The sequence below is a fragment of the Salmo trutta genome, chromosome 32, assembly GCF_901001165.1.
Source record: "Salmo trutta chromosome 32, fSalTru1.1, whole genome shotgun sequence".
Lineage (NCBI taxonomy): Eukaryota > Metazoa > Chordata > Actinopteri > Salmoniformes > Salmonidae > Salmo > Salmo trutta.
In genome coordinates this window covers 3,023,443-3,035,372 of record NC_042988.1, presented here as the reverse complement: position 1 = coordinate 3,035,372, position 11,930 = coordinate 3,023,443, and the positions used below count along the sequence as shown (strand labels likewise).

General features: G+C 41.9%; 1 protein-coding gene across 1 annotated transcript; it reads left to right on the top strand.

The window, feature by feature from the left end:
* Positions 1-7,045: 7,045 nt before the first annotated feature.
* Positions 7,046-10,930, top strand: LOC115170647 (uncharacterized). The gene is made up of 2 exons (XM_029726894.1): positions 7,046-7,642; positions 10,574-10,930. Exons 1-2 carry the CDS (start codon positions 7,046-7,048, stop codon positions 10,751-10,753), a joined length of 777 nt encoding a protein of 258 aa, XP_029582754.1. The 3' UTR covers positions 10,754-10,930.
* Positions 10,931-11,930: the final 1,000 nt, after the last annotated feature.

Here is an 11,930-nt window from a genome sequence, read left to right as displayed (position 1 = left end):
TAGCATGAGATGGAGTCTACAACCCACACAAGTGGCTCAGGTAGTGCAGCTCATCCAGGATGGCATATCAATGCGAGCTGTGGCAAGAAGGTTTGCTGTGTCTGTCAGCGTAGCGTCCAGAGCATGGAGGCGCTACCAGGAGACAGGCCAGTACATCAGGAGACGTGGAGGAGGCCGTAGGAGGGCAACAACCCAGCAGCAGGACCACTACCTCCGCCTTTGTGCAAGGAGGAGCAGGAGGAGCACTGCCAGAGCCCTGCAAAATGACCTCCAGCAGGTCACAAATGTGCATGTGTCTGCTCAAAACCGTGCAGGACGTTTGGCATTTGCCAGAGAACACCAAGATTGGCAAATTCGCCACTGGCGCCATGTGCTCTTCACAGATGAAGCAGGTTCACACTGAGCACATGTGACAGACGTGACAGAGTCTGGAGACGCCGTGGAGAACGTTCTGCTGCCTGCAACATCCTCCAGCATGACCGGTTTGGCGGTGGGTCAGTCATGGTGTGGGGTGGCATTTCTTTGGGGGGCCGCACAGCCCTCCATGTGCTCGCCAGAGGTAGCCTGACTGCCATTAGGTAACGAGATGAGATCCTCAGACCCCTTGTGAGACCATTTGCTGGTGCGGTTGGCCCTAGGTTCCTCCTAATGCAAGACAATGCTAGACCTCATGTGGCTGGAGTGTGTCAGCAGTTCCTGCAAGAGGAAGGCATTGATGCTATGGACTGGCCCGCCCGTTCCCCAGACCTGAATCCAATTGAGCACATCTGGGACATCATGTCTCGCTCCATCCACCAACGCCACGTTGCACCACAGACTGCCCAGGAGTTGGTGGATGCTTTAGTCCATGTCTGGGAGGAGATCCCTCAGGAGACCATCCGCCACCTCATCAGGAGCATGCCCAGGCGTTGTAGGGAGGTCATTCAGGCACGTGGAGGCCACACACACTACTGAGCCTCATTTTGACTTGTTTTAAGGACATTACATCAAAGTTGGATCAGCCTGTAGTGTGGTTTTCCACTTTAATTTTGAGTGTGACTCCAAATCCAGACCTCCATGGGTTGATAAATTGGATTTCCATTGATTATTTTTGTGTGATTTTGTTGTCAACAAATTCAACTATATAAAGAAAAAAGTTTTTAATATGATTATTTCTTTCATTCAGATCTAGGATGTGTTGTTTAAGTGTTCCCTTTATTTTTTTGAGCAGTGTATTTAAGACAATGGTAGAAGAGAGTGTAGTTCTGTTCAGTTTGGATTTCAGTTTATCGCTAACCTTATCACAGGGACTTTGAAGCACTAACTTACATCATCTGCATGCTGATCTTGGAATAAATTGACGATAGCAAAGATTCCATCTTTGACGACGCCACATAAATGGAATAGGTACTAGCTAGCTTAATAGTTAATATTTGCGCTAGCTCTGCATATTCAGCTAGTGTGTGTGTTCGATTGACTGGATTAACCTCACGTCAGTTACGTGCATTGAGTGCCTTTCAGACAGTAGATACGACCTCTCTGTTACCTAGCAAGCTAAGGAACTGGCAGTGGATCAAACCATTGTGAGGCAAAGGGTGGGGGGGTCGCAATCTTTTGAAACTTAAAAACGCGCTATTGAGTGTCTATAATCAGCACAATTGCTTTCATTGTGTATGATTAATATTATTTAAATTACATAGTTATGTTTCAGTGATATATTGGGGGGGACAAATCATATTTTTCCCAGGATGGGGGGGGTCGTGTCCCTCCCGGGATTTCCGTCTCTGTGTTTTACACACGTCTAACTGTTAAGTGAAAGAAAGAAGTCATTTTCACTAGGATCATCACTTTTGACTGATTTGATCAGATTTAAATATTTTCTTGGATATTGGACTGGGAGTTTGCTTTGTTATTTGAACAATCTACATTCCAACATTACTTAAATAATAGCAAAGTTATTTTAGTATATTGTGAAACCTGATTTCACGCTTGAGCATAGGTGTGTTGTTTACCAGAGAAAAGCAGAATAGCCTAACGGGTAAAACTAAAATATACACAGCCATACAGAGCTAACTACGTGCTAAGTACAAGGCAATCAACCCAATGACTGCCTGAAGAGCCAATCTCAAAGTGCCTTCAGGAAGTATTCACGCCACTTGACTTTTTCCACATTTTGTTGAATGGATTAAATTGAGTTTCACTGGCCGACAAACAGTCCCCCATAATGTGAAAGTGGAATTATGTTTCTAGAGGTTTTTACAAACTAATAAATTAAAAGTATTGTGTCAGTAAGTTTTCAATCCCTTTGTTATGCGCAAGCAGGAAGGACCAGGGAGGTTTTTCCATGCCTTGCAAAGAAGTGCACCTATTGGTAGGTAGGTAAAAAAAACTAACACACATTGAATATCCCTTTGAGCATGGTGAAGTTGATAATTACACTTTGGATGGTCTATCAATATACCCAGTCAGTGCAAAGATATAGGCGTCCTTCCTAACTCAGTTGCCGGAGTGGAAGGAAACCGCTCAGGGATTTCATCGAGGCCAATGGTGACTTTAAAACAGTTTAACGGAAATGATAGAAAACTGAAGATGGATCAACTACTGTACATCATAGTTACTCCACAATACTAACCTAAATGACATAGTGAAAAGGAAGTTTGTAAAGAATAAAAATATTCTAAAACATGCATCCTGTTTGCAATAAGGTACAAGTAATACTGCAAAATATGTGGCAATGACATTGACTTCATGTCCTGAATACAAAGCGTTATATTTGGAGCAAATCCAACAGCAAATAACTGAGTACCACTCTTCAAATTTTCAAGCATGGTGATGGCTACATGCCTGTCATCGTCAAGGATGTTTATGATGAAAATAAACTGAATAGCGCTAAGCACAGGCAAAATCCTAGAGGAAAACCTGGTTCAGTCTGCTTTACAGACACTGGGAGATATTCAACTTTTAGCAGGACAATAACCTAAAATACAAGGGCAAATATACACTGGAGTTGCTTACCAAGACGACATTGAATGTTACATAGCGCCCTAGTTAGTTTTGACTTAAATCGGCTTGAAATTCTATGGCAAGACTTAAATGGCTTTGTAGCAACGATCAACAACCAACTTGACAGAGCTTGAAGACTAACATGCAATCCTGGTGTGAAAAGCATTTAGAGACTTACCCAGAAAGACTCTCAGCTGTAATCGCTGCCAAAGGTGATTTTAACATGTATTGACTCAGGAGGTTGAATACTTACGTAATCAATAAATCAATCAATCCATCTATCTATACATTTTGAATAACTTTTTTTATACAAATGTTAGAATTGGAAATATCCTTTTACATAAGGCGTTCTGTGTGGGTCCATTATTGGCATGTTCATATGTGTAATGGACTTGAAAAACCAAATCATACAGTGATATGGACATTAAATACTGCCACAAGCCTCCTTGTCTACATTTAAATCTACACCAAGAAGTCACTTGTAGTAAAAGGATTGCCATGTTGAATTTGCCAATGAACAAAAGCACAGCATAATCCCGATGCCAAAGCTTTCGGTAGACACTTGGTGCGCCCTGCGAGTGGGGAGACAGAACAGACAAGGCAAACATTCTAATGCTGTTCCAATGCATGGTGAAATTAAACCATCTTTATCTTGTCAGCACAGTAAAAGAAAAACTATTAAAACATAATAAATGTACATTTCTACATAAATTTATACATTTATACTTACATCTGTGGCTAGAGTGGAGTTTAACCACAAAGACACAAACCACTTGAAGAAAAATAGGCAGATTTGTGACTCTCCAGTTTTGCTTCTGGAGCAAAGTAAGAAGCATGTGATACATAAGAACCCATTCCAGTGCTGCATCTCAGTAGTTCCACGTGTCCTTCTCTCCTTCCCTTCATGTGTACTGATCTTTAACCTCTACGGGCCACGGGGGCAGTATTGAGAATTTTGAAAGAAATATGTGCCCATTTTTAACTGCCTCCTACACCAACTCAGAAGCTAGGATATGCATATTATTAACACATTCGGATAGAAAACACTCTGAATTTTCTAAAACAGTTTGAATGGTGTCTGTAAGTATAACAAAACTCATATTGCAGGCAAAAACCTGTGAAAAATAGATAAAAAAAAAAGAGAATTTTGTGACTGTACTATTTAGTGTCATTGTTTTAAAGATACCACAGTGAGAAAGGATTCAGTTCGCAACTCCTACTGCTTCCACTAGATGTCAACGATCTTTAGAAAGTTGTTTGAAGCATCTGTGATAAATACACACCGAATTAGAAAGCTTACAAGTTGACACGTCATCACTTCATTTTTTGCGCCTGCGCATGAATCTGAGAAGAGTGCCTTTGTCATTATCGTTTATTCTAGACACTTGATAGGTTGTGTGAAAATATTACTGATGTTTACTGATGTTTCACGTTAAAAATGGAACAAAAGATTAGTGCTAAACAACGTTTGACATGTTTAAACAAACGTAAATAGATTATTTACTAGGTTTTCTTTAGTTTTTCGACGTGACTTTACACTGCCCACCTCATTTTGTGGGAGCCTACTGAACGCTAACTATTTGGACATAAATTATGAACTTTGTCAAAAGAAACCACATTTGTTCTGGACCTGGGATCTCTGGCAGCGCCTTCTGATGGAGATAATCAAAGGTAAGGGGATATTTAGAATGTTATTATCGATATTAGATGATGCTAATGCTAACGGTATAGCTTAGCTTAGCTTAGCATATAGCTTATTGTTGTTAGCATAGTACCCAGTTTATACAAAATGTGATTTCCCAGTAAAGTTATTTTGAGATCTGGCCCTTCGGTAGCAATTACGAGATGATAATATATTATTCTTTGAATGACAATATTATAATTTACCAATGTTTTCGAATAGTAATTCCGTGATTTGTAATGCTGGATTCACTGGGTGCATTCGAGCCGAAAAAAATTCTGAATTTCACCGCGACTGTAAATGCTGTTTTTGGATATAAATATGAACTTGATGGAACTAAAAATGCATGTATTGTATAACATAATGTCCTATGAGTGTCATCTGATGCAGATTGTCAAAGGTAAGTGCATAATTCTAGCTAGTTTTCTGTCTGTTGATGCCCTTCTTTGAATTGGCTAAACATTACACGCAGCTATTGTCAATGTACTCTCCTCACATAACCTAACTTTATGCATTCTCCGTAATGCCTCTGAAAATCGGACAGCGTGGTTAGATTTAGGAGATATATCTTTCAAATGGAGGAAAATAGTTGATTATTTGATTTTTTGAAATGATTACTCTTGCAGTTTTGAATTCCCCGCCATGGTCACATGACAATGAATCCCAATACCGGGATAAGATCGGGATAAGATCCTCAACAGGTTAAGAACTGAACAAGTCAATTGCAAACAACAGCTTTCACCTATCCAGTGTCATAAGATATGTGCATATGAAGGAAAAGACACAACCAGAAGCCACTTAGCTACCATTAGGACTCAATCCTGGAATGTGCTCCAAAAGTCTCAGATAGCTCCCTTCATAACACCTACGAGTCTAGGCGCACTTGAATGTATACAATTTACCAGGTTTTATCTTGTCCTTTCAAATGGTCAATATGGAAATCAAACAAGGAAACAAGACTTATTGGATTGGAACTCACACCAGTGGTGAATCTCAAAAGTCCTTCCTCCAGTCTTCTCCCCACCCTCTCAAAACATCATAGGGAAGCAAGGAGAGCATTGTAGAAGAAGAACTTTTGAGAGTCACACATTGTGACAAAATGGTGGTTTTAGAAGGGTCAAGGGGCACACCCAGGGTGAGTCGTCATCTTCCTCCTCTATCGGTTGTAAAACTGAGACGACACCCACGCCAGGCCACACTTGAGGTTGGTCAACATGAACTTGAGTGCCTTGGTCCACTGCTCCTCTGAGTTGAACTGGGTCTTGATGGAGTAGGAGCCGCCGATGCCTCAATCTTACCCTTCTCGACATCCATCCTGAACCATAACAGAAAAAGGTGCGCTAAAACTCAAACCCCAAAGTGTTTATTTCTTGAGGGGTATGAAAGAAACTGGCAACATCTACAACTGCTAACACCCACATTTTTTAAAATCTAAGGCCAGTAAACTAAAACGAAATAATCTGCAGATTTCTCATGCTAGTGACTAGTTGGAGGCAAATGATCATGCACAGACAAAGGATTAAGCTGTCAAAAGCTGACCAACTCCAGTTATTTGTGTAAGTACAATAGAGTACCACAGTATGAGTCATAATACCCATAAAACATAGCGGTCAAACAAGGAAATGGTTCTAACCGTATTTCCACCATTCATTTCTCCCCATAGGGAATTTTAGAAACACTTAAAATAAGGGATTGTTTTAATTATGATGTCACAACTGATCAATAAATTCCAAATGTTCTGTTTGAACATTCCGGTGTCTGATTGTCTTGGATACTAGTGTTCTATTTTCAGCAATCTAGCAACATCCTCCTGAGATATAGTTAACACAGTAGATCACCATAAAATATCGAAAGTGCTACTTGACGAAAACTTAGTTGCAGAACGACGTTAGAAGAATGCCACTGTCAATCTCCTTGATGATGAGGAGATTCTTGCGGCCGCTACAGGAAGATATTGCTTTAACAGGGAACCTTGGAGCTGCCAGAAGCAACTGCGTTCAGCCTGTCCTGACATCTCAACCCAAGGCCACTGAGAAGCTTCCAACTTTCAAACAAAACAGTTTAAACACCTCCAGAATCCCAGTACTGGAGTTGACTGAAGAAAGAAAGGGTGCTCTGCAGCGACTTGCCAGTTTGAAGGCTGTGGAAAGGAAACCACATCCTCCCTCCAGAATCCCAGTACTGCAGAAAAAGAGGTCCATCTGCAATGGGAAGAGTCAAAGACTGCATGTAGCTCCAACATCTCAGCAGTCAGGGAAGGCTACTGTTCCCCCCATCCGGAAGCCACTGCAACCCATCCATACTAAGAGGGATCAAACCTGCGTGGTGAAAGACATCTACCTCCATAGTGCCAAGCCATTGAAGGCAGTCCATGGAGCCAATATGGTCGCCAAGATGCCACTTCTTCCCATTAGAGCCAGAGTCACTGTGCCAAACAATGATGCCAAGAAGAAGCCTTTCCAGCCAGTCAGACCAGAGGGCAGCCCTCGTCCTGCTGCTTCAAAGTACAGAAGGCAGGTTGTGAAGAAACACGTTCAGTTCAAGACTCAGACCCTAACTGTACAGGATCTACCACCATGCCCCGATGAGATGGTATGGGACGTCTTTAACTCAGAGGCTGAGCAGGTGATGGCATATATGAAGGCCAAGCTGATCAGTGTCACCCAAGAATTGAAACTGATTAAGAGTGGGGCCAAGATGGATGCTCAGGCTCTGGAGGAGAAAAACGCAAAAGAACGGTTGAGAAAAAAGGTGGAGAAGTTCATCCAGGAGATTTGCCTAATGAAGGTGGATTCTGACCTATGGGAGATGATAAGAGATAACGAAGAAGAGGAAGAAAGGAATAAAGAGGTGAGGAGAAATGGAGAACAAAGCAGTGTGGCAAGTAAGCCAAAGCAGACAGCCACGAGATACACTGTGATCAAACCAAAGGAAGTCAAGAAGGGTTTGAACATGGAAGAGAAAAAGGAGGACAGACAGGTAAAGTAGCTTGACATTCCAAAGCCATGCTAACTGCTGATCTAGTGTAGTGTTGGTGATCACGTGCGTTTGTATCAGAGGAGGCTGATGGGGGGAGTTATAGGAGGATAGGATCGTTGTAATGGCTGGAATGAAATGAATTGATCGGAATCAAACGTGGTTTCCATGTGATTGATGTGTGTGATACCGTTCCTTTTATTCTATTCCAGCTATTACAATGAGCCCATTACAATGAGCTCCTTCCATCAGCCTCGTCTGGTTTGTACATATTGTATATCTTGTCTTTGTTGCCCAGCTGCCCATTATTTGGCCCATCTGATAACATCCATTCATTCAGGTGGTGTTGAAACGTCGATTTGGGATGAGTGCAGCCAACTCCAAGCTGAAGCAGTGTGAGCACTGCGGCCGGTGCTTTGATCCTAGTCGCCTGGAGAAGCACAGCGAGATCTGTGCCACGCTCTCCTCCAAGAGCTCTAGACGGGGGGTCTATGACTCCACCAAGCACCGGCTCAAAGGCACTGAACTGGCTGGCTACGTGAAGCGATCCGTGGTCTGATGCACCAAGGGACCTGAGTCTGTCGCTCTTTTGTATTTTGGAATGAACAGACAGACATACAGTGACTGCTAAACCACCTGCTGCCCAAATTAGGACTTCTACCTTGGAATCTGTGAGGGTTCCAATAAGAGGCAGTACTACTAGGAGGCAGTATTGTATAGAGAAACGTCTAAACCAACAGTGTTCAGCAGTTCCTCAAATCTACAGAAACACCTGTATAAAACACCTCAATAAAATAAAATCCAAATACTCAGCTAAATCATTCTGTCAGATGTGTTACTAGTGCAGGAAAGTAGAATAAATGAAATATTAAGAAACAAGGGAACGTATTTGTCAAATCTGAATATGAAAAGGAGTGATTTTTTGTATGAATTGGAAAAATGAAGAAAGATAAACTAATTAATTTAGTGGTTTAACTTACCAAATTTACACATAACTGAAGTTGGTCAGCTTTTGACAGCTTAATCCTTGGTCTCTCGACATAATCCGTAGCTGATTACAATTATAATTCGATGATGTCTGCTAGACTAGTTGACTGACCTGTAGGGCAGGCAGAATCCCATGTCTCCCTTCTCCACCTCCTCCTTGAACTGCTGCATACAGTCCAGGAAGGCCACCATGGCATGGTCAAACTTGTTGTCCCAGAAAAAGCGCAGGCCCCCTGTACAGTACAGTGGTAGCCTACACATACAAGAAGAAAGAGAGAGTGGAATGTACCAAATACAACATGGCTTATTTACTGGGGTTGGCTTGGGCCAGTCTAATGAGCATTGGAAAATAGTTCACTCTTTTTTTCACAGCTCATTAAAAAATGTTTGTTGTTTGTCTCCATATAGTAGCCAGCGGTTAGTGTGTTCATGTACGTTTTAGTTCGAGACCTTACTTGTCGGTAACAGCCATCACACCTCCTCATCCATGCATCACGGTGGGAACCACACATACGGAGATCATCCGTTCACCTACTCCCCGTCTCACAAAGACACGGCGGTTGGAACCAAATCTCAAATTTGGACTCATCAGACCCAAGGACAGATTTCCACCGGTCTAATGTCCATTGCTCGTGTTTCTTCGCCCAAGCAAGTCTCTTCTTCTTATTGGTGTCCTTTAGTAGTGGTTTCTTTGCAGCAGTTCGACCATGAAGTCCTGATTCACGCAGTCTCCTCTGAACAGTTGATGTTAAGACGCGTCTGTTACTTGAACTCTGTGAAGCATTTATTTGGACTGCAATCTGAGGTGCAGTTAACTCTAATGAACTTATCCTGTGCAGCAGAAGTAACTCTTCCTTTCCTGTGGGGATCCTCATGAGAGCCAGTTTCATCATAGCGCTTGATGGATTTTGCGACTGCACTTGAAGAAACTTTGAATGTTCCGTAATGACTGACTTTCATGTCTAAAAGTAATGATGGACTGTCATTTCTCCTTCCTTATTTGAACTGTTCTTGCCATAATTGTTTATTTTTAACCTTTATTTAACAAGGCAAGTCAGTGAAGGACAAATTGTTATTTACAATGACAGCAAAAAAGGGAGTTAACTGCCTTATTCAGCAGCAGAACAAGAGAGTTTTATCTTGTCAACTCAGGGATTTGATCCAGCAACCTTTCAATACTAACCCAACACTCTAACCACTAGGCTACCTGCCACCCCACTTGGTCTTTTGTCAAATAGGGCTATCTTCTGTATACCACCACTACCTTGTCACAGCACAACTGATTAGCTCAAACACATTAAGAACGAAAGACATTCCACAAATGAACTTTTAACAAGGCACATATGAACTGGATTTTGAGATGTATTGACTCAGGAGGTTGAATACTTACGTAATCAATAAATTAATCAATCCATCTATCTATACCTTTTGAAGAACTTTATTTATACAAATGTTAGAATTGTTAGAACTTTTACATAAGGCATTCTGTGTGGGTCCATTATTGGCATGTTCATATGTGTAATGTGCCGGTTAAATGAATGTCAAGAGTGTGCAAAGGTTTCATCAAGGCAAAAGGTTGGCTGTTTTGTCAAATCTAAAATATATGTTGATTTGTTTAACACTTTTTGGGTTACTACATGATTCCAAATGTGTTATTTCATAGTTTTGATGTCTTCAACTTTTATTCTACAATGAAATAGTAAAAATAAAGAAAAGCCCTTGAATGAGTAGTGTGTCCAAATTCTTAACTGGTACTGTGTGTGTGTGTGTGTGTGTGTGTGTGTGTGTGTATCTACCTATCTATCTATCTATCTATTGGGGGATTGGAAATGATGCAGACAATTACACTGATGGAAGCCACAATCTCTATGTAATATTAAAGCTGACCTACCCCCTAAAAAACAAATAAACATCTCATTTCGGTGCCTTTTTCTCTCTCTCCGTCAGGCCTTCATCCGCCGCTACCTGGCCTACCGCAAGGAGGAGCGCATCGACGTGCTGCAGCTGGCCCAAGACCCCTTCCTCATGCCCCCCTTCCGCAAGGCCCTGGCCACCGGACCTGGGCCGTTGGCGTCGGGCTCCACGCCCTCCACCTCCAGCGCATACAACAGCAGTGCCTCGAACTGAGGTGCCCAACGCCACATTACTCAAACGCCCTCCCTTCTGCATAGGGGGATGGGGGAAGGAGGATGGAGGGGGTAAAAACAGACTAAAGGATGGAGGAGTAATATCTGAAGTGCCCTCCCTATCCCCACCCCTCCTAAGACTTGAAAGGGCAGTGCCAGTCTATGGCTTGTCTGTAGGACCCAATGGCTGCCCACGTACATGTACACACACACACCCCTGCCACAAAGAAGAGAAAGAACTTGCTTGGCCTGTCCAGTGGGCTGCATCACAGGGTCATAGGAAAACAGACTGTAGTCACAGTGTGTTGGGTGTGTGTGTGCATACCTGTTTTCGGGAAAACCAAACAGCTCTTATCAAATTGTATTTGTCACATATATGTGTTTAGCAGATGTTATTGTGGGTGTAGCGAAATGCTTGTAAGCTAGAAGCATGGCAGCCCTATCTGTCGGCACCATTTTCCTACATATCCATTCCATTTCATGTTTTGAGAGAAATACTTTTTTACAAATTGTTGCTTGAGTTGTATCATATGTTGAACTCTATATATTTCCCAATAATAGAATCAATTGCCCTCCTCCCCTTTTGGATTGGCTCAAATGAAGGGGAGTTTCTATTTTAGATGACCAAAGTTGAAGCCATGCCTGGCTGATACAACACTGTTATGTTTTACCAGGGGCGAAAATCAGATATCAACTTTGGAGGGGACAATTACATGAAATTTTCTCAAGAGCAATTCCTGAGGGGGACACCAAAAGGAGTGCTGTAACACATAGCCTACATTGTAATATGGTAAATGTATATTGAGGAACCAAAGAAATAAGGTGTTTGCCGTACACCTAACTACCGGTACCCAAAACTACACAACTAATCACAACAGCAATACCATTGCCTTTAACAAATCTTAGTTCAGTCACCAGTTTAAGTTGAGAGTGGGGTTATCCATGGCATTTTCCAATTATGTTCCTATTTTACAAGTAAAAAAAATGGAGAACCTTTCATAATGTTGCCAAACAAAGACTCAACAAACTTACCTGAGAGTCCCTGTCTCTGCCAGTCTGTCCCTGCATATCTGTCCCCAACTCTGCTGTCTGTGTGCCATCTGTTGCCTGCTCTGCCTAATGACATCATTGTGAAACATTTCCATTAGAATTTAATTTCTTTCTTATGAACATTTTAT